The 23678-nt window shown below is 40.4% G+C and overlaps 1 protein-coding gene across 2 annotated transcripts in view; it reads right to left on the minus strand.

The window, feature by feature from the left end:
• pole (polymerase (DNA directed), epsilon) overlaps nt 1-23678 on the minus strand; it is a 157711-nt gene that overhangs the window by 114829 nt on the left and 19204 nt on the right. For both annotated transcript variants that reach the window (XR_006315365.1, XM_043715574.1), the window contains exons 9-17: nt 23279-23386; nt 22058-22168; nt 21719-21804; nt 19918-20037; nt 11601-11733; nt 9191-9304; nt 6798-7010; nt 3514-3621; nt 2627-2755 (exon numbers count right to left, since the gene is read on the minus strand). Coding sequence is in view for 1 of the 2 variants with exons in the window: in XM_043715574.1 (XP_043571509.1) it covers nt 2627-2755; nt 3514-3621; nt 6798-7010; nt 9191-9304; nt 11601-11733; nt 19918-20037; nt 21719-21804; nt 22058-22168; nt 23279-23386 (1122 nt within the window). In the remaining variant the exon portion in view is untranslated. The remainder of the gene's footprint in view (nt 1-2626; nt 2756-3513; nt 3622-6797; nt 7011-9190; nt 9305-11600; nt 11734-19917; nt 20038-21718; nt 21805-22057; nt 22169-23278; nt 23387-23678) is intronic.

A 23678-nucleotide genomic window follows, 5' to 3' on the forward strand; every position in this document is an offset into this window, starting at 1 on the left:
GATAGGAAGGAGACCAGAATTGCATGCAATATTCCAACAGTGGTCCAACCAATGTCCTGTATAGCCGCAACATGACCTTCCAACTCCTGTACTCAATACTCTGACCAATAAAGGAAAGCATACCTTCTTCACTATCCTATCTACCTGCGACTCCACTTTCAAGGAGCTATGAACCTGCACTCCAAGGTCTCTTTGTTCAGCAACACTCCCTCGGACCTTACCATTAAGTGTAAAAGTCCTGCTAAGATTTGCTTTCCCAAAATGCAGCACCTCGTATTTATCTGAATTAAACTCCATCCACCACATCTCAGCACTGAGGATGGCTTAAAGGGGAGAAGTGATGTTCCACAAGGATTAGTGATGGAATTGTTATTCAAAAAACTTATAATAATGATTTGGACACAGGAATTGTACACACAATTGCTAAATTTGTCCATGAGACCAATCATGGGTGTAGTTTGCAGAAGAAAGTTTGGAACGAAATATAGAAAGACACTGTTAAACTTGTAAGATGTAAAAAATAAAATAATTTCATATAGACACGCATGGTGCGGAGGTGCATTTTGGTAGATGGACTAAGTAGGTATATTGTTGCCTTTTGCTTAGATAGCAAAACGCCTAAATGGATTACAGAAGCAAAGGGATCTAAAGGTACAGTTTAACAAACCAAGTATAACAAAAATTAAAACATTATAAATTTAAACACTGAAGGTAAGTTCTGATACAAAAACATAAACTAATGGAGAAACTCAAAAGGTACTGACAGACTTGCAGAATTTCTCCAGCAATTTCCTTTTTTTGTTTCAATCTCCAGCATCCTCAGTTCTGTTTTATTTTTGGAGTTAATTTCAAGATTTTAGAAGTATAGAACTTGTGCTAAACTTGCACTGAAACTTAGTTAGACCATATTCCAAGCAGTTTTGATCTCCACATTAAAGAAAAGATATGGAGTGTATCACAATGTGCAAAGACTCAAAAGATAACACCCCAATAGAGTGGATATAGTTATCAAGAAAGACTGAACAGACTGGTGGCTCGTTTTTCTAAATAAGAGAAGATGGCAGAGATGGTGAAGATAAATACATGGGTTTCCGAAAGGAGTGTGGGAAAAAAAATGTTTCCGAGCTTGTAGGGAAGTTCAAAACTAAAAAAGTTCACTGTTATTAACATATCCAATAGGGAATTCAGAATAAAGTTCTTCATCTAAGAAGTACACCAAAAAGAGCAACTCAGGCAAGGTGACAATGATGCGTTAAACGAGAGCAAGATAAACACCGAGACAAAAAGAAACAGAAGGTTATGCTGACAATGTCAAACAAAGTTGCATGGAAAGTGGTTTACGTGGAGCATAAATACCAGAATGGACAGTCGCTGGATCTGTTCTCTTTCTACACTTCTAAAACAAAAGAAACCTGAATAAAAACTATACAGATGTAATTGACATAATTACTAAGGGCGAACAGATTCTAACTAATTTTATCTCAAGACTGATCACTTGTCAACTCAAAGCACAGGATTTTCTCCTGCTTCAGGGCAAAAGTAAGGACTGCAGATGATGGAAACCAGAGTTTAGATTAGAATGGTGCTGGAAAAGCACAGCAGGTCAGGCAGCATTTGAGGAGCAGGAAAATCAACGTTTCGGGTAAAAGCCCTTCATCAGGAATAGGGCTTTCCTGATGAAGGGTTTTTGCCCGAAACATCGATTTTCCTGCTCCTTGGATGCTGCCTGACCTGCTATGCTTTTCCAGCACCACTCTTTCTCCTGCTTCAACAGAGTGTGGATTATTTTGGAGCCAAAGATCTGAAGGCATGATCAACTTTCGAGTAACTGCTAACTGTGCAGCAGCCTGTTCGAATACAACATTAGCAATGCTGCTTGCACTGAATGACTCAAATTATACACCATTTTGGACAGAAGTCATGTTGTGGCTGTCGAGGACATTGGTGAGGCCACTTTTAGAATATGTGCATACAATTCTGGTCGCCCTTCTATAGGGAGAATTTTGTAGAACTTGAAAGGTTGCAGAAAAGATTTACAAGGATGTTACCAGGATTGGAGGATTTGAACTATAGGGAAATGTTAAATACACTGGGGCTTTAATTCCCTGGAGTGTCAGAGGCTGAGAAGTGATCTTATAGAGGTTTATAAAATTATGGAGGGCACATATAGGGTAAATAGCCAAAATCTTTTTTCCCCCAGAGTGGGAAAGTCCAAAACTAGAAGGCATAGGCTTAAGGTTCGAGGGGAAAGATTTAAAAAGGTCCACAGGAGTAACTTTTCCATGCAGAGGGTGGTGCACATATGGAATGAGCTACCAGAGGAAGAGGTGGAGGCAGGTACGATTACAACAGTTACAAAATTCATCTGGAAGAATATATGAATAGGTAGAGTTCAGAAGGATATGGGCCAAATGCTTATGGTACTAGGGCAGATTGGGATGTCTGGTCAGCATGCATGAGTTGGATTCGGTTTATGTTATGGTTATGACAACTATGCTTAGGCAACAACTAATAGAAATCAGATAAAGAGCCAAATTTGAATATAATGCAAAGATCATTCAGAAAAAAGAAAGCTAATAAATCACAAAAACTACATCTTAATATTACATTAATAAACAAACAGTACCTGCAAGCGATTGGTCAGAATGATGTTCGGGTACATTGCCCCAACATCCAAGTGGTAAATGAGTGGACATTCAATCCTGTTAGGAACTTCCTTCAAACAGTTCAGTTTCTTTTTAATCTCATCACAGACCTACAGGGAAGAAAATTCACCCATCTGAAATTCCTCAGAAGCAAATTATTGTTGAGCATGAGCTACCTGGCAAGTTTGCTTAAGATTCAAGATATCCAACTGATCATGAAATTTGACTTCTTTACTCCTTCAGTAGCATTGGTTTTTATGTACACTGACTATATAAAAAAACTATTCACGAACACCAAGGAACGTGTATTCAGTTACTTTTCGTTACTGTGTGGGATACAAAAGAATCGCAAGAAAAACTGCAAGGAAAGACTATAACAAGTTAAAAATGGTCTCAACAGTACATTCTATTAATCATATGATATTTGCTATTGATAGGATGAAAACTTTGAAAGATTGGTAATTTGATGTGTAGTCTTAAGCAATCAACTCAGAGGATAAACTGGCTGTGGAAAAAGTCATGAATGATGACCTAAGATCTTAGCTAAGGTTCCGGACTAAACTGAAACGAGGAACTAGATAACTGGAGTTACTTTTGCTTGAAAATAATTATGTCACTCCAAAACAACGAATGATTGAATAAAAAAGGAATAACTTTCCAACTAGTTGAAAACTCCAGAACAATGGGAGCCATAATTCAAAATTCTAACTAAAGCAATCAACATTAACATTAAAAAAAATCTGTGCAAGAATGGGAAATAGGTTACGCCACAACCGCATATCAGGGCCACCTGACGTAACTGTTAGTGGAAGGTGAAATGGATGAAATGGAAGCAGGCACAAAGCCACAAAACAGCAACAATACTCACTTCTTGGAAATTAGTAACCTGGTCCATGGGAAGTTTCTCCTCTTCCTCAATGGCATGTCGCATGGTATGCTCCACTCTTTGCAGCAAGAAATCAAATGCTGCTGGGTTCTAGAAAAAGGAAGACCATGAGAAAACAAAAAACAAAGAATCAATAATGTATGCCTTAAACAAAACTTCAATACAGGATGTCACATCCCACTAAATCTTATTGTAAACACTTCCTACCTATCACAGATTTACTTCCAATGTACAAGACTGACTAAGAACATATTATAAAGAAAAGAAACAATTTCTGACATGACAAGCAGAAAATTAGGCTGATAACCGAAAGTAACAGAACTCCTTACAGCAAATACCTATGGAAGTTTGTCAGAGGCAGCAAACAAAAAAAACAGGAAAGGAAGTGGATCATCCCATGTATTTCTCATAGAGTCATAGAGATGTATAGCACAGAAACAGACCCTTCAGTCCAACTCATCCATGCCAACCAGATATCCCAACCCAATCAAGTCCCACCTGCCAGCACCCAGCCCATATCCCTCCAAACCCTTCCTATTCATACCCATCCAGATGCCTTTTTAGATTAGATTACTTACAGTGTGGAAACAGGCCTTCGGCCCAACAAGTCCACACCGACCCCCCGAAGAGCAACCCACCCAGACCCATTCCCCTACACCTGACACTACGGGCAGTTTAGCTTGGTCAATTCACCTGACCTGCACATCTTTTGGTCTGTGGGAGGTAACCTGAGCACCCGGAGGAAACCCACGCAGACACGGAGAGAATGTGCAAACTCCACATAGACAGTCATCCAAGCTGGGAATTGAACCCAGGTCTCTGGCTGGGAGGCAGCAGTGCTAACCATTGTGCCACCGTGCCACCCTTGTTGCAAATGTACTAGCCTCCACCACTTCCTCTGGCAGCTCATTCCATACACATACCACACTCTGCATGAAAAGGTTGCCCCTTAGGTCCCTTTTATATTTTTCCCCTCTCACCCTAAACTTATACCCTCTACTTCTGGACTCCCTGACCCCAGGGAAAAGACTTTGTCTATTTATCCTATCCATGCCCCTCATAATTTTGTGAACCTCTATAACGTCACCCCTCAGCCTCCGACACTCCAGGGAAAACAGCCCCAGCCTGTTCAGCCTCTCCCTATAGCTCAAATCCTCCAACCCTGGCAACATCCTTGTAAATCTTTTCTGAACCCTTTCAAGTTTCACAACATCTTTCCTATAGGAAGGAGACCAGAACTGCTCGCAATATTCCAACAGTGGCCTAACCAATGACCTCCCAACTCCTCTACTCAATATTCTGACCAATAAAGGAAAGCATACCAAACGCCTTCTTCACTATCCTATCTACCTGCTACTCCACTTTCAAGGAACTATGAACCTGCATTCCAAGGTCTCTTTGTTCAGCAACACTCCCTTGGACCTAACCATTAAGTGTATAAGTCCTGCTAAGATTTGCTTTCCCAAAATGCAACACCTCGCATTTATCTAAATTAAACTCCATCTGCCACATCTCAGCCCATTGGCCCATCTGATCAAGATCCCATTGTAATCTGAGGTAACCTCCTTCGCTATCCACTACACCTCCAATTTTTATGTCATCTGAAAACTTACTAACTGTACCACTTATGCTCACATCCAAATTATATAATGATGAAAAGTAATGGACCCAGCACCGATCCTTGTGGCACTCCACTGGTCACAGGCCTCCAGTCTGAAAAACAACCCTCCACCATCATTCTGTGTCTTCTACCTTTGAGCCAGTTCCGCATCCAAATGGCTAGTTCTCCCTGTATTCCATAAGGTCTAACCTTGCTAACCAGTCTCCCATGGGGAACCTTGTCGAATATCTTATGAAGTCCATATAGATTATATCTACCCTCATCAATCCTCTTTGTTACTTCTTCAAAAAACTCAATCAAGTTTGTGAGACATGATTTCCCATGCACAAAGCCATGTTGACTATCCATAATCAGTCCTTGTCTTTCCAAATACATGTACGTCCTGTCCCTCAGGATTCCCTCCTAAAACTTGCCCACCACCAACGTCTGGCTCACTGGTCTATAGTTCCCTGGCTTGTCCTTACCACCCTTCTTAAACAGTGGCACCACGTTAGCCAACCTCTTATAGATAACTGAGATCTCCTTACAAATTTGTTTCTCAATTTCCCTCTGATTATAATACAATCCCAATAAGGTGATCAACCCTTTCTTACTTCTCAGTTCTACCCAAATAACTTCCTTGAATGTATTTCCAGGAATATCCTCCCTCAGTACAGCTGTCATGCTATCCCTTGTCACTACTGCTCCTCCTCTCTTGCCTCCCTTTCTGTCCTTCCTGTAGCATTTGTATTCTGGAACATTAAGCGGCCAGTCCTGTCCATCCCTGAGCCATGTTTCTGTAATTGCTAGGACATCCCAGTCCCATGTTCCTAACCATGCCCTGCATTCATCTGCCTCCTCATGATCTCATGCAAAAACTTCCGACCTTTGCTCAGTCATATTAATGCTGACAATGAAGTAAGGCAACTAGTTTAGAACCTAACTTGATTTCTGAACAGGTCACTAATTTGATTTACTGCCACAACCCATTTTCAAACTCTCCTGAGGAAGTAAACACAGCCAGAGGCTTCATTCTCAATGAGAAAAATCATGCAAGACTGGCCTTGCCTCATAGCAGCATTCCTGCTGTCAAGTAATTATCCAGATTGAAATCTTCAATCTTAAGAGTTATCATAATTAATTGTTTTTAACAGGTAAATGAGGATAAAAAAATCAAAATTTTAAAAAAGGGAAATTTGGAAAGATAATTAACTGCATAAGTTGATTAGAATTGTTTTTTTTTTGAAAATTGAGGCTAAAGCAGTCTATAAAATGACATCAGACAGTTTCATAAAGAAAATATTAGTTTGTGGTTAATTTTAGGACTCGAGAAGACTTTATAAAATTGCACAGAAATGATGGACTTATTCACCTGTTTGTAATATACCACTGTAATTCCAATCTCACAGAAAAATGTACCATGAGTGGGAGCAGTGAACTTATATCTATCCTTCACCACTTCAGCAATTGTCTGGATCGTGAAATTTGTATGGAGCTGTAATTTAACATCACAAGATTGGGATACAACTCAGCCTGATTTTAGCTGCAACCAGCCAAATATTTTAGTGTCAGTTTGCCTTCTGTGCTACGGATATAATTTCATGTAGATTTCACATAAATGCACCACAGAAGTCATGTTTAAGTGAGACAATAGAGGTATGCACACCATTTTAAATCGGCATGGTATGTCACTACGAAAAACTCCCGATTCCAAAGCCTCCACATGTCCTCCTACGTAAGTCTCTGAATCAAGTACATGACCATCGTTTGTTAGTTTATTAAAGACTTGTTCCTGCTTGTTTGGGAAGATTATATTGGCATGAAAAGCCTGCACCATGAGGAGTGCCTCACAAAGCGTTCCAGAACCTTTTCTGAGCACCTGATGGAAACAAAGCAGAAATGACAATAAGGAATTAAAATATGTTTAATCATTTGATTACACAGAAACTTAGTACAGAAAGGTGGAAACTGACTGCATCAACCTTACTAGATACTTGTGGATGGCACAGTGGCACAGTGGTTAGCACGATTGCCTCACAGCGCCAGAGACCTGGGTTCAATTCCCGCTTCAGGCAACTGTCTGTGTGGAATTTGCACATTCTCCCAGTGTCTGCGTGGGTTTCCTCCGGGTGCTCTGGTTTCCTCCCACAGTCCAAAAATGTGCAGGTTAGGTGAATTGGCCATGCTAAATTGCCCGTAGTGTTAGGTGTAGGGGTAAATGTAGGGGAGTGGGTCTGGGTGAGTTGCTCTTTGGAGGGTCGGTGTGGACTTGTTGGGTCGAAGGGCCTGTTTCCACACTATAAGTAATCTAATCTACTTTCTTCATGTAAAATGCAAAAAACATTAGAGCCATCTTGTGGCAGCAATTGTGCATTGCAAACAACATCTTGATGATAACTCCAACCAATGTGGAAACCGGTTTGAGCCACTGTCTCATCATTCAACAGATTGTTGATCTGCTTTTCAAACCTATTTATTTGCTTTTTATACAAATTTCTTGATACCTGTATCACCAAAGTCATCAGTCACTGAGAAATGTGAATTGAAATATTCAAAACTTTTTGAGAGGGGTTGGATTTTCAGATCTTCATAAAGTAGTGCTTTCAGATTTTCCTTCTGATCTGCTGAGCTCCATTAACATTTTGCCTCCTTTTTGTGTGTAACCCCACCAAAGGAAATGGTTCTCTCTGTATCTACCCTATCAAATACTTTTATTCCAAATACTATTAGAGATTAATATTTTTATAAATTAGATCAGCCTTCAAAATTTAAACAAGGCAATTTTATGCTAACTGCTCTCAACTACCCTTTCAACTGATACACTGGTGAATCTGCACTGTGCCCTATCCTGAAGTTTAGTGCCCAAAACGGACAATTCTCTAGCTGGTGTGGCTTGCACAATTCAAACACCACTATTATATTCCCATCCATTATTGATCACATTTTGTATCTGAAAATTACCTTTTCATGATCTGCATACATTAAACACACAATTCTCTTCTCCTCCACATCCATTCCAATTTTTTTTCACAACCCAAATGGATGACCTGACACCTCTCCATGTCACTAGATTTGCAAATTTGTCACAAGCTAAAGCTTTCAACTTACTGGAAATTGAATTTTTAATATTTCCAAGTCTGTTTTTAGCTCAGAAGTAACCCATGTACCTTAATTGCTTTTTAAGTGGAAAAAATTCCTTCCTATCTTAAATCTTTCTGGGCCCTGAAACGTTCTGGTTAAATAAAAATAAAGCAAAGCTTAGAGGATTTGTAGTTGAACAAGAGCAGATCCAGGTGACCTCTGAATTTCTCCTGTCCTTCCATTTTTGACAACGTGCAATTTTCATTTATGGTGACAAACAGATACTTGGCTTGGGAAGTCTACAGTTCTACGAGAAGGCACAAGGACAAACTAATATGCCATCACTTCTTGGAACAACATGCTAACTAAGGCACTGTCTTACAGGGGTATTATTTTTACTTTTTTCTGTAATTATGTAATATTTAATCCCTTAAAATGGTAATTATGTAATATTTAATCCCTTAAAATGGTACAAGGAAATCAATCTTTTAATCTGTTTACACATGTTCATAGTTTAACTTTTGACAGAACCTCTCTGCTCCAAATTTCATTACAACTTTGATCCAGAAAAGAGCATCCACCCAGTATTCAAACAAGCCTGGAACAAAAAAAATCTGAGGGAAGTTAGAAAACTCCCTGGCCCTGAAACCATTCCAGATGAAGCAGAAATTAGTTATTCTTGTTGGAAACCCATCACAGCCACCTCAAAACACCAGAAAGAACAAGAGCAGTGTTGTCACAGTAAAGCCATTATCTCCAAGCCCATCTTGACATGGATTTGATGCTGCCTTTTCTTGGCTGCATTAATTCTGTACTGAAAATAATTATAGGAACTCCATCAGAAAGATTGCAGCTGCTCAAGAAGGTACATCAGCATTTTTCAAGATAACAAAGTTGAACAATAAACACATGATTGTGAGCATCACCCAAATTGAGTACTAATTGAAAGAAAACCTCCTCAAGACTTTATATCCATACCTCATCAGGTTCCATAGGGATGATTGTACACAAGGCAAAAATGAAGGGGTGCACATACTTCATGTACATGTAATAGGTAGCCACAGCATCAGACACTGAGTATGTGGCTAAAGTCTGCAATAGAAAATAAAGTTCCATTAATAATTAGCCATGCATAATTCTACTACTGTTGGTTGTAGGTCATCACTTTAAAACTTTTAAGAAATAAAACAACGTTGATGATTTTAGCAGTACATATTTCTACACTTCAATGAAACTGCAACTTGTATTTGTAATGCAAACTCTTCCCTCCACCAGGACAATATCATATACTCTTAGGTGTATTATAGTCTCCCCTTCACAACTACTATTATCTTTGGGTCTCAGCATGCTGTCTTCAATCCCGAGGATTGAGTTCCCCTACATCCCTACAACAGTGGTAGCCCATGTTAAACCAACAATCAACCCCTGCAACTTTTCCTGAGTGGACTGACCTCCACTCCTGCATGATTTTCCTAATTTCCTTATCAATGCCAACACCATTCAGTGCCTTAAAATTTTATGCTTAAAGCTGAGTGTGTGTTATAATTTCCTGGCACTCAGAATTCCATACAAAAGGTTGAAACCTTGTCTGCTTTGTTATGTGTTTTAGGATTGTTACAATTGTCTTCTACAATTATATAGCTTGGGTTTTTTTATTCTTGTGTGATGATCTTATGTTCTGTTGTTCAAGACAATCTGCAGTCTTGTATAAATAGGTTTCAGTGACTAATTACCACATTAACTAAAGAAACAAAAAAAACTATCCAACCAAGCTTTTATTCTAGGACCTGATTTATAGTATCATCAAGTGGGATCATAGCATTGGCCACTTTACCTCAGTCAAAGTACATATGCTAATTTCCAATGTCTCCACCCTCAGTGATAAAGTTATTGTCTTCAGATTCTTCACTGCTGGCTTCCACATCAGTTATATCATTTTAGAGTCAGAGAGATGTACAGCAGGGAAACAGACCCTTCAGTCCAACCCGTCCATGCTGACCAGATATCCCAACCCACCTGCCAGCACCCGGCCCATATCCCTCCAAACCCTTCCTATTCATATACCCATCCAAATGCCTCTTAAATGTTGCAGTTGCACCAGCCTCCACCACTTCCTCTGGCAGCTCATTCCATACACGTACCACCCTCTGCGTGAAAAGGTTGCCCCTTAGGTCCCTTTTATATCTTGCCCCCTTCACCCTAAACCTACGCCCTCTACTTCTGGACTGCCCCACCCCAGGGAAAATACTTGTCTATTTATTGAATCCACGTCCCTCAGGATTTTAGAAACCTCTAGGAGGTTTCTAATAAAGCCTCCGGCGCTCCAGGGGAAACAGCTCCAGCCTATTCAACCTCTCCCCATAGCTCAAATCTTCCAACCCTGGCAATATCCTTGTAAATCTTTTGTGAAACCTTTCATGTCTCTGGGTCCAAATGGCTAGTTCTCCCAGTCTTCAATGAGATCTAACCTTGCTAACCAGTCTCTCATGCGGAAACCTTGTTGAACCCCTTACTGAAGTCCATATGGAGCACATCCACTCCTTTTCCCTCAACAATTGTCTTTGTTACTTCTTCAAAAAACTCAATCAAGTTTGTGAGATATGATTTCCCATGCACAAAGCCATGTTAACTATCCCTAATCAGCCCTTGCCTTTCCAAATACATGAAAATGCTGTCCCTCAGGATTCCCCCCAACAACTTGCCTACCACCAACATCAGGCTCACCGGTCTAGAGTTCCTTGGCTTGTCCTTACCACCTTTCTTAAATGATACAAATATCTCAGCAAGGGCCCCAGCAATCGCCTCTCTAGCCTCCCACAGAGTTCTAGACTACAACTGATTAGGTCCTGAGGATTAATCCACCTTTATTCATTTCAAGACATCCAGCACTTCCTCCTCTGTAATATGGACATTTTTCAGGATGTCACCATCTATTTCCCCAAACTAATGCAAAATACTTGTTTAGTATCTCCCCCATCTCCTGCAGCTCCACACAAAGGCTGCCTTGCTGATTTTTGAGGGGTCCATGTTCTTCCTAGTTAACTTTTTGTTCTTAATATATTTTGTAAAAACCCTTTCGGTTCTCCTTAGCCCTATTTGCCAAAGCTATCTCATGTCCCCTTTTTGACCTCCTGATTTCACTCTTAAGTATACTCTAAGGATTCATTCGATCTCTCCTGTCTATACCTGACATATGCTTCCTTCATTTCTTGACTAAACCCTACCATATTTCTTACAACCAAGCACATTCTTCTATTCCACCAAGTTTCTAGTGATACAACCTCCTCAGATATACTTGTTCATTCTTTTAACTATTGATCTCCTTGTCACCTTCTAGTGCTGGTCATTTCAGCTTTTCTGAACATGTATTATTACGTGTTGTTATTACCTGTGGTTCTTCAGTGGCCATTCGACACATATCTTCAGGATCTAATTCCACAGGGTCATATCCCAGTTTGGCTTTAGCTGCAGCTTTCAAGTTCTGGCTACCTACAGGGAGGTAGCTGTCTCGTTTCACCCACCTGGTTTGAAAGGGGCATCCAATTTAAAAAAATTATTTCAGTCTAACAAAAATCCAAGGGGAAAATGAAAATATTATGAGTACCAATCTTAACATATGGAATGAAGAATCTTAGCAACTTGTTTTTATTGCTCATTCAAGACAACATAGGCATTGCTGGCTGAGCTAACACTTATTGATCATTCCAAGTTGCTGTGGAATAGGTGGTGTTGGGGTGCTTTTTAGAACTGCTACAGACCTTCAGATTTAGAAACGTACTTCCAGGATTTTGCCCCAGTGACTATGAAGGAATAGTGATGCAGCTCTAAATCAGGATGTTGTGTGGTTTGAAAAGGGATTTGTTAGTGGTATTGCTTCCAGACATCTGCCTTCACCATTCAATATGGTCAAGATTGTAAGTTTAGCAATTGCTTTCGAAGAAGCCTTGGTGAGTTATTGCAGCAAATCATGTACATGGCACATACTGCTGCTTCTATACATTACTGGTAAAAGGAGTCAATACTGAAGGGGTTGGATATGATTTGACTTGCTTTATTGTCATGTGTACCTAAGTACAACGAAAAGTTTTGTTTGCAAACATTACAGGCAGATCACAGTAAGCAATGACATACAAATCCTAAAGGTGAAAAACAAACTTGGACAGTGAGACATACAGATTACACCGCACAGGACCGAGGCAAGAACATTAACACTATCATTATTATTTGAAGTTAGAGAGGCCATTCATTAGTCTAATAACAGCAGGGAATAAGCTGTTCTTGAACCTGCTGGTGTGAGTGTTCTGGCTTCTGTATCTTCTGCTTGACAGAGGAAGTTGTAAGAGATCATTACTGGGATGGTAGGGGACTTTGACAATGTTGGCAGTCTTTTTGCAGCAACAAGAGGTGTAAATGGAGTCCATGGATGGGAAGTTGGATTCCATGATGGTCTGGCCTGTGCACACAACCTTCTGTAGTTTCTTACAGTATTGGATAGAGCAGTCGCCGTACCAGGCTGTTGTGCACCCAAATAGTATGCTTTCTGTGGTGCATCTTCAAAAGTTGGAGAGTGTCCTTATGGACATGCCAAATTTCTTGAGTCGCCTGAAGAGGAGACGTGTTGTGCCTTCTTAATTACTGCATCAATGTGTGAAGTCCAGGACAGGTTGTTGGTTATCATCACTCCTAGGAACTTGATGCTCTCAACCTGCTCAACCTTTGCTGCATTTATATGGGGGGAGCATGTTCTCATCCTCTCTTCCTGAAGTCAATGATCAGATTTTGGTTTCGCTGACATTCAAAGAGAGAATTTTAATCAATGCATCACGACACCAAGCCCTCTATTTCTTTTCCGTATTCTGACTCATCATTGTTTAATATCTGTCCTATCACGTGTAGTCAGCAAACTTGTAGATGGCATTTGTTCAGAATTTGACTACACATTTGGAGTGTACAGGGAGTATGGAAGGGGGCTGGAATTGCATCTTTATGGGTCTCCAGTGTGGAGTGTTATCAGGGAGAAGGTATAGTTGTCTACATTCACAGGTTGCGGTCGATAGATCAGGAAGCCGAGGATCCAGTTTTCGAGGACGGAACAAAGACCAAGGTCTCCAAGTTTTGAGTTCAGTCTGGAGGGTATAATGGCATTGAAGACAGAGCTGTAGTCAATGGTCAAGAGTCTGACAGAAGTGTCCTTGTTTTCCAGATGTTCCAGGGACGACTGCAGGGCTAAAGAAATGGTGTCCATTACGGACCTGTTACATCGATAGACAAATTGCAGGGGATAGATGCAGGCTGCTTTGTTCTGAATGGTGTCAGCTTGAATGTTGTTAGTGCAGCATCCATCCAGGAAAATTGATAGCATTCAATCATGCCACTAGCCTGTGCTTTGTAGATGCTGGACAGGCAGTGGGGAAACAAGAGCGAAACGTTCCTTGCTACAGACCTATCCTGCAGCCACAGTATGCATTTCACTTGTCAAGTTCAGTTTCTGGTCAAATGTAACCCTGAAGATGTTGATCACTGGGAAGGTATTGGGGGAGAAATCTGTAATGACAATGCTGTGAAAAGTCAAAGAGCAATGGTGCTTCTCATATGGGAGATAGTCATTGCTTAGAAAGAAAGTCACTTGCTGCTTATTAGCCCATGCTTGGATGATAATTTATTCTTGCTGTATATGAAGAGTCGCAAATGATGAACAACATTTTGCAATCAGTGAACATCCTCATGTCTGACTTTATGGTGTCTGTCTGGTCATCACTGAAGTAGTTGACAATGGTTGGGCACAGGGCACCACCCTGAAAGATTCCTGCAGTAATGTCTTGGGGCTGAGATGATTGACCCCAACAACCAGAAACATCTTCCTTTATCAAGGTGTGATTCCAACCAGTAGGCAATGGACCCCAGTTAGACTTTAGATCTGATCTGTTGTTCATGGGATTGCTTCACCTCTCTATTCCATGCTGCTTGCACAGCCCTGTCAGGTGTCCCTGCACTTTTCTCAAGATAAGGGTTATTCCTCCCATTACTTTGCAGCTTGTAGCTCAATTTTTCATCAGCAATCCTCTTTTAAAGTGCTGTGGCTACAAAAACAACTGCGCATTACACCTGCTTATCTGAACACCGAGATGAACGCAGTAATCATTCCGAGGAACTTGACCACAGCATTATTAAATAAAATTGGACACAAAACACCTTGGGAATTTACAGTAGATGCTTGGTCAAAGAAGTAGAGAGAGGTAAAAGGCAAAGAGATTTAAGTAAAGATTTTCAAACATAGGATATTGAATGTTGAAGGCGCAGTTGAAATAACAGAATAGTTAGAAATGGGAATGCACAAAAAGCTAGAATTGGAGCAACACAAGCATTTGAGTGTTGGAGGGTTGAAGAAGACTATAGAGGGACAAAGCAGAAGTGCCTTCGAGGGATTTGAGAATATTACCAGGCAGGAGTTTGCGAGGTCTGGGGTGATGAGTGAATAGGACCTGGTGCAAGTTAAGTTAAAGACTGCACCGCACAACTGCGAGGCAATGATAATCTTCAACAAATCAGAATCTAACAGTCCTTTGATATTCAATGGCATTACCATCCCTGCATCCTCCATGATCAACACCCTGCGGATTACCATCAGAAATCGAACTGGACAAGCAATTTAATGTAGCGGCTACAAGACCAGATCAGAGGCGAGGAATCTTGCAGCAAGTAACAACTTCTGACTCCCAAAGCCTGTCCACCATCTAGAAGGCACAAGTCAAAAACATGTTGGAATACTTCACGTTCTCCTGAATTAGTGCAGTTCCAACTTGAGAACCTTGGCACCAGCCTACTTGATTGTTTCTGGATGTAATGCCTTTCAGTAGTTTCAGCAGCAGCACTACCAGCAGAAACTGTGCATTCACAAGATGCTCCATTGAAGCTTTCCAAGTGTTCTTAGACAGCACCCTCCAAACACAACTGCTAATCATCTATAAGGACAAGGGTGAAGATACATGAAACACCACCACGTGCAGGTTCCCCTCCAAGCCATTCACCATCCTGACTTAAAACTGATCACCACTCCTTCATTGTCAGTGGGTCAAAATCCTGAAATCTCCTCCCGAGTGGCTGACCAACATCAAATGCACTACACTGGCTTAAGGAGGCAGCTCACTGCTACCTTCTCAAAGGCAACCAGGGACAGGCACAGCCAACAATGTCCACATTCCATGCATGAATAAAACAAAATTCAATGAGGCTGGAAAATGAAAGGCGAGGCAGGAGGAATATACTAAGTTAACCCTATAGGCAAAGGTGTGGATGAGAGTTTCAGCTGATAAGGTGGGGTGGGCGGGATTCAGTCAATGTTACAGAGTTGGAAATAGAAAGCTTGCTGTGGGTGCAGATGTGGCTGGAATCACATCAAGATTTTCCTATTATTTCAAAAATAAACTTCATATTTTAGGAGCCTTTTTGGAGCCACCTGTGTGAATTCACCGTTTAAATAACAAGAGCATTTCATCCCAATGCTTTAGCCACAGTGAGTTGCCAGGAAGAGGACTGGGTGATCCTTTGTGAAAAATAATAATTTTTACTAGTAATATTTTGTAATTTATCAAACTACAGCAATAATCAGAGGCAGGCACTGACCCATATCGTTAACTCTCTTTTTCTCTCTCGAAAGACAGAGCTTGACCAGTGTTTGCACTTTTCTTTGTTTTAATTTCAGAAATAAAAACTTCATATTTTAGGAGTCTTTTTGGAGTCAACTGTGTGAAGTCACTGTTTAAATAACAACAGAATTTCATCCCAATCTGGACACAATCACATGCAAATCATGTACAGATTTTCTTGATAATCCCACGCAACAGGAAGAAGACTTTTCCTTGACAATCATCCTGCTTACTACTCAGGTGGGAGGACATTTCTGTAGAAGTGATCTGTTTGCTGCCTGAAAACACAGTTGGTTAATGCTCAGTATGGAATTCAGCCACGTAGACTACAGGGCTCTCTTTTTACATTCCTCCTCAATGCTGGTTGAAACCTGGCTGAAGTCAGACAATTCATCTCAGGATTTGGAGATGCCGATGTTGGACTGGGGTGTACAAAGTTAAAAATCACACAACACCAGGTTATAGTCCAACAGGTTTATTTGGAAGCACTAGCTTTTGGAGCACTGATCCTTCATCAGGTGGTTGTGGAATATAAGATCGTAAGACACAGAATTTTTGGCAAAACTTTACAGTGTGGTTTTACTGAACTTATATATTGAAAAAGATCTGGATTGTTTGTTAGTCTCTCATCTTTTAGAATGAACTGGTTTCAGTTCTTTCATATGTAAATCTCAGAACTTTTTTGAAGTTACATTCTCAAATGAACTTTAACACTTGGTATCATTTCAGCCCAAATAATGCATTGAAGGTGTGAGCTGCCCTGTGTGGGACAGAATGTACTGCAACAGTCAGACTGATTCTAATCTAAACAATGGATTTACAGAATCTTACATGGATTCATGCAGTTTTTAAGCAAAGTAGAATGTAATTCTGCAAGTACAAATTCACCACACAAACTTATATGTGCATGTGTGTGTGTGTGTGTGCGCGTGTGATTGGGTGTGTTTGTGTGTGCGTGTGCGTAGGAGTGTCTGTGCATCTGTGTGCGTGCGTCAGTCTGTGTGTATAGTGCAATGGGGTCACCTGTAGTGTGACATGAACTCAAGGTTCTAGTTGAGGTAATCTCCATGGGCATCGAATTTGGCTATCAGCCTCTGCTCAGCCACTTTTCATTGTTGCCAAAGTCTGCCTTGGAGGACAGTCAACCGAAGGTCTGAGGTCAAATGTCCTGGACTGCTGAAATGTTCTCTGACTGGTAGGGAACACTCCTGTTAGTTGATTGTTATACAGTGTCCATTCATCTGATGCCACAGCCTCTGCTTGGTCTCGCCAATGTACCATGCCTTGGGGCATCCTTGCCTGCAGCGTACAAGATAGACAACATTGACAGTCACATGAGTACCTACACGGTGAGAAGTGTCCCCAAGCATAATGGTGGCATCCGTGTTGACACTCTGACACGTCTTGCAGTGTCCACCATGACAAGGTTGTACGGTGTTGTCCTGAAAGCCAGGCAGTTTGCTATGAACAATGATCTGTTTCAGGTTTGGTGATCATTTATAGGTGAGAAGTGGAGTTGTGGGGAAGGTCTTGGCGAGGTGCTCATCCTCATTGGTAATGTGCTGCAGGCTGCGAAGACCATGGCATAATTTTTTGGCTCCTGGGAAGTACTGGACAATAAAGGGTACCCTGTCAGTTGCATCCAGTGTCTGCTTCCTGAGGCGATCATTACGGTTTCTCACTGTGGCATGTCAGAACTGGCAGTCGATGAGTTGAGCATTGTACCCTGCTCTTACAGAGCATCCTTGAGTACTTCCAGGTGCCCGTCACGTTCCTCCTCATCTGATCAGATCCTGTGTATGCGTAGGGCTTGCCCATAGAGGATGGCTGTTTTAATGTGTTTTGGGTGGAAGCTGGAGAAGTGTAGCATCGTGTGGTAATCTGTGGGTTTGCGGTAGAGTGAGATGCTGAGGTGCCCATCCTTGATGGAGATGCTACACAACTTCCAGGAGTCCTGGGAGAAGTCACTGAAACAACTATAAAGTGATATCAACGAGTTTCATCTCACCATGGGCTACTCTCTACTATCTGTCTCATTCTTGGACACATGCATGTCCATCAATGATGGGCACCTCAGCACCTCACACTACCGCAAACCCACGGATAACCTCACGATGCTACACTTTCTCCAGCTTCCACCCGGTACTGGCAACAACGAAAAGTGGCCGAGCAGAGGCTGATAGTCAAGTTCGGTATCCAAGGGGAAGGCCTCAACTGGGACCTTGGGTATGTGTCACACTACAGGTGACCCCATTGCGAGAGACACACACACACACACACACACACACAAAATGTAACATCTAAACAGCAGGTATGTAGTATTGAATGAGGAAACTGATTGAGTGAAACTGTGTTGCTCTCAGTTAAAGCCAGCAGATGTTCATGACTTTGACCTACATGAGTTATTGGAGGTCAAATATTTTCTTCCTCCTTTTGCTAATTCTCACTCTTAGCTGACAGAATGCATTGATATCTTGCTAGATAACGATCTTTAGTGTCACTGGTTTCAGTGTTGTCTGTGTTCAAACGAGGACTGGAGAGTAGTTAATGTGCCTTCATTTAAGAAAGGCTGTAAGGAGAAGTCTGGGAACTATAAACCTGTGAGTCTGATATCCGTGGTTAGGTAGAATTTTGGAGGCACCTGAAAGATAGGGTTTACATGCATTTGGATGAGCAAGGAATGATTAAGGATATTCAATAAGTAGGCTAATTAGTAAATTTAGATCACATGGAATTCAGGGTGACTTTACCAACTGGAGATGGTAGGTGTCAGAGGGTAGTGGTGGAGGGTTGTTTCTCAGACTGGAGGCCTGTGACCAGCAGTGCTCCACAGAGATCAGTACTGGGTCCACTTCTGCTTGGCATTTATAGAAACAATTTGGATGAGAATATAGGAGGCATGGTCAATAGGTTTGTGGGTGACACCAAAATTGGTGGTACAGTGGACAGTGAAGGTAATCACAGATTACAAAAAGATCTTGACCAATTGGGCCAATGGGCTGAGGCATGGCAGATGAAGTTTAATTTGGATAAATGCAAGGTGTTGTATTGCATTTTGATTAATGGTAGGACCCTAGCAGTGTTGTGGAACAGAGAGACCAAGAGTTTAGGTACATAATACTTTGACATTTACATCACAGGTAGACAGGGGTTTAGGCATTTAGCATGCTTGCCTTCATTGCACAGAAAATTGAGTATAGGAGTTGGGACATCATGTTGAGGCTGTCCAGGGTGTTGGTGAGGGTTCTTCTGGAGTACTGCATGCAGTTCTGGTCACCCTGTTATAGGAACGATATTACTAAATGTAGACGGTTCAGAAAAGATTTACCAGTATGTTGCCAGGATTGCAGGGTTTGAGTTGTACAAATAGGCTGGACAGATTGGGGCCTTTTTCCACTGGAGGAGAGGTTGAGGGATGACCTTGCAGAGGTTTATAAAAATCAGGAGGGGCATAGATAAAATAAAAAGTAAAGGTATTTTCCCAAAGGTATGCGAGTTCAAAAGTAGGGGGCATATTTTTAAGGTGGGAGGAGAAAGCATGTGAGGAGCAACTTTTTTTTTTAAAAACAGTGTGGTTAGTACGTGGAATGAACTGCTGGAGGAAGTGGTGAATGCAACTAGACATTTGGATAAGTACATGAATGGGAAATGTTTGGAGGGATATGGGCCAACTGCTGGCAGGTGGGACTAGTTAGTTTGGGAATGTAGTTAGCATGGACTAGTTGAACCAAAGGGTTTATGACTGGGATTCATTTCCTCTGGGTACACTTACGTGAAGATTTATTGCAGCGCACTGATCGTCACATTTCTGATTATTGAGAAAGAAATTGGGTTTTGCTTATAGGACAGCAGACAATTGTCCTCAATCTCAGGATGATACTATAATGAAGGTCACATATATAATTGTTACCGCTAAGAATGGAATACGTTAATAAGATTTGTTTTCAAATATATTCCTGTAGGAAATGGAAGTTTCCAGTTTGACATTACCACTCAAATGGTGAAATTACCCTCTCAAATGCACAATTAAAGACAACTTCATCAACTCATATCTCCTACCTGTAGCAGTCCATGTGAATGCTCTGACTAGCTTTGAACTCGCCCTGACTATCCTTCTGAAAGCCAATCTCCTTGTACATGTTCAAACCATGCACAGCAGCTCGTGCCTCCACAAAAGGCCTGGAAAGCAGATATTAAGTAAATATTAGTTCTGAAAAACATATTATATCACTCTTCCACTTCCCATTGCAAAGTAAATGGTTTCAAATAATACAGTGGATTGCATACTCTACATGCAAAATACTGGAGACATCTGGTGTCGAAAATTAATATTGCAATTACCATTAAAATGTTTTCCTCTCTACATCTGTTAATCAGATTTACTCAATTCCTACCATGTCAAAACAAGATTAGAGAAAGATTGGGCTGGAATAACTATTTTCAAAAGGAATTATGTTTGGAAGAAAGATTAAGCATAGCCAGAGGTAAAACTATCTAGAAATTAAAGCTTTACGTTCCTTTTTATTATAAGGATACATGAAATTGCATGACATTCAGTATTAGCAGTCAGAAAGGGCTATTAATCAATGAATTGTAAATTACTATAAAATTGAAACATTAGCCAAAATTATACATAGAAAACTTCTCAACTCTTGATGAACATGCCAGGCAATTATAGAATATGTAATGCAAAGCAGGCCATTTGGCCCCAAAACTCCATGATCCATCTAAAATCTTCCATCTTTTCTCTTAACCAAATCTGTAAATCTTTCCAATCCTTTCTCTCTCATAATTACATAAGAGTTTTCTGTAGGCCTCCGATAAATTCCAGAGATGTAGAGGAAAGGATAGCAAAGATGATTCTGGATAGGAGTGAGTGTAACAGGGTAGTTGTTATGGGGGACTTTAACTTTCCAAATATGGACTTGAAATACTATATTTTGAGTACTTTAAGTGGGTCACATTTTGTCCATTGTGGGCAGGAGGGTTTTCTGACACAGTATGCAGACAGGCCAACAAGAGGCGTGGTCACATTGGATTTGGTACTGGGTCATGAACCAGGCCAGGTGTTAGATTTGGAGGTTGGTGAGCACTTTGGTGATAGCGACCACAATTTGTTTATGTTTACTTTAGTGATGGAAAGGGAGGAGGGCAGGAGTTATAGTTGGGGGAAAGGCAATTATGGTGCAATTAAGCAAGATTTCGGATGCATAGTTAATTAAAATTTCAGCATCAATTTGCTTTCATTGGGCCTTTACTGATGTGTGTCACAACTTTGAGAGATTCTGTATTTATAACCTTGTGTCCCTTTGAAATTACTTGATTTGGCAATTACATGCACACTTTACAAAAACCTTATCTTCCTGTATTGTGCAGTAGCTGTACCCCACCAATGTGAAGTCTGCAAATTTAAAGTTGTGTTTTAATTCCAAGTTCTAAATCATAAACATAGACTATGTACAAGCTTTCACCAACACTAATCTTTGTGGGGCTTCCACTTCTCACTCTGCATACCAAACAGAATGTTCGGGATTAATTTTTGTTCTCTGCATCATAATATTACAACACTGTTAACCTATGGTAGCTGATTTAACATGGTTAAGCTTGACATAATTAAGCTCATAAACCTTCAGATTTTATTTTCTGCACTGTAATTTGCTGCTTAAATAATATTTACTGTTATTTAAAGGTTAAGTGCTGTGACAGAGTTCCACAAAAGGGACAGTAAGTTAAAAAAAATCTCAATGAGTAGACTAGAAAAAGTGAAAATATCACTGGCAGCAAATCAGGACACAATCATTCACTCCAGCTAGAAACACTCCAGAGCAATCACTGTTGTATGAACAATAAAAACACTCACCAATCAAAAGAATCACCATTATATGTCACAAGTATGTTAGGCTTTGTTTCTTGAAGGTGTTCAAACCACCTACGAATTAAGCTTGCCTAAACCAAAAAAAAAATCACACTTTGAAAAGACGACTTTTACAAATGGCTGAAATATTTTCTGAAAAACAAGGAAATCATGTGCTGGACAGAGCTGGGATCTGTGAAATTGGGTCTCCAGCCCTAAATAGCCAGCACTGGACATTCAACCATGAGGCCTTAGTACAAAAAGTTAAAATTACTGAACAAAACAATTCCAAATACAAAAAGGTATGAAATCAACTAATAGCTTAATCAAACAGATTTCACTGACCTCATCTGGTTCATTAAAAACACAAAAAGGGCCCTCATATTCTGGCTTTGGTGTAAACTCAAAATCCTCAATATCTTCAGACACAATTTCCCTGTTTGTAATCAAATAGCCCTGTAAAAAGAGAGACAGAAATATTATGATTGCTAGTCATTTCTAAGCATACATGAATTACTGTTCTGTAGGACATCAGCAGCACTAGGCAAGAATCCAACAACTTTCTTTTATCACCTTTAACATGTAAAGACTAATACATATCAGAGGCTTAACTAGATGCTGCACCAAAAATGGATACAATGGGGGAACCTAATGCTTGGTCAAATAGGTGCATTTTAACAAGGACCTTAAACCAAAAAAAAAAATCAGAGGCTGGGTGATTAGAACATAGAACATTACAGAACAGGCCCTTTGGCCCTCGATGTTGCGCCGACTTGTCATACCAATCTGAAGCCCATCTAACGTACACTATTCCATGTACGTCCATATGCTTGTTAAAGGCACAGTTGCTTATGTTTGAGAGTTTATATAAGTGCCATAGTTGGTTGAGCTGAGAATTGTGAGAGAGAGAGTAAAAGTAAAGGGAGAATTACAAGATGAAGCAGTGAGGCTCAAATGTGACTGGGAAACAATAGGAAACAGCAGGACTGGAGTAATGGCTGAGTGGAACTTACTACAGGTTAAGATAGAGACATCAGAGATTATGAATGAACTGAGGTTTAGCGTCAGAAAGGAAAGTAGTGAAATAAACTACTTTCAGTAATGTCAAGACATACCCTTGGATGAGTTTTTTTTTAAAATGCAGAAGATTGGCTGCTATAGAGGTGAAAGCGAACTGTGTAGAGGACATGGTTAAGAAGCTCATTTTTCAATAGGATACAAACTTCCAAACAGTCCAATTTAATGACAAAGGAGGGGAGAAAATGGGTGACAATGTTGTGGTGTTTGCACAGAATACCAAAAGATGACTATACACCCTAAATGCTGCTGAGCCAAAATTCAAATAAAAGTTTGGAGATTCAAACAGTAGTGTTGAATATTGGTTGACTTAAAATTGGTCTCTTGTCCATCTGCATTCCACTATTGGTCGTGTTATTTTCTCTGCCTGACTCCACAAACACTAAATTTAAAAATCTACTAGGTCTCATACTATTCCAAATTGTAATCAACCTGCTCTGTATTTTAACATTTGCAGATTTGACTTTTATTACAAACACCTAAACAAACCTGTCCATCGATCATGTAGGAAATCATCATGATCTGGTCATTCTCAGCATCTGGAAACTTTAATGGCAATTTTGTAGTCTCAATATCAAATGCCAAAACAACAGGATCCTGGAAAAGAAAAAAGTGGCGTTAACAAAATTTAAACCACAGACAGAGTATGCTGTTGGAAAAATCCATCTGGCTCACTAATGTCCTTTAGTGAATGTCCTTATCTGGTCTGGCATTTATGTGATTCCAGATCCACAGCAATGTTGTTGGTTTTTAACTGCCTTCTGAACAATTGGAGATGGGGAACAAATGCTGATCTAGTCAGCAATGTCAACATCCCACAAATGAATAAAATATTAAAGAACTTTGGGTTTCATTATTAGGTGGATATTTATGCAAGTTTTCATAAAGG

Source organism: Chiloscyllium plagiosum, chromosome 25 (assembly GCF_004010195.1).
Source record: "Chiloscyllium plagiosum isolate BGI_BamShark_2017 chromosome 25, ASM401019v2, whole genome shotgun sequence".
NCBI lineage: Eukaryota > Metazoa > Chordata > Chondrichthyes > Orectolobiformes > Hemiscylliidae > Chiloscyllium > Chiloscyllium plagiosum.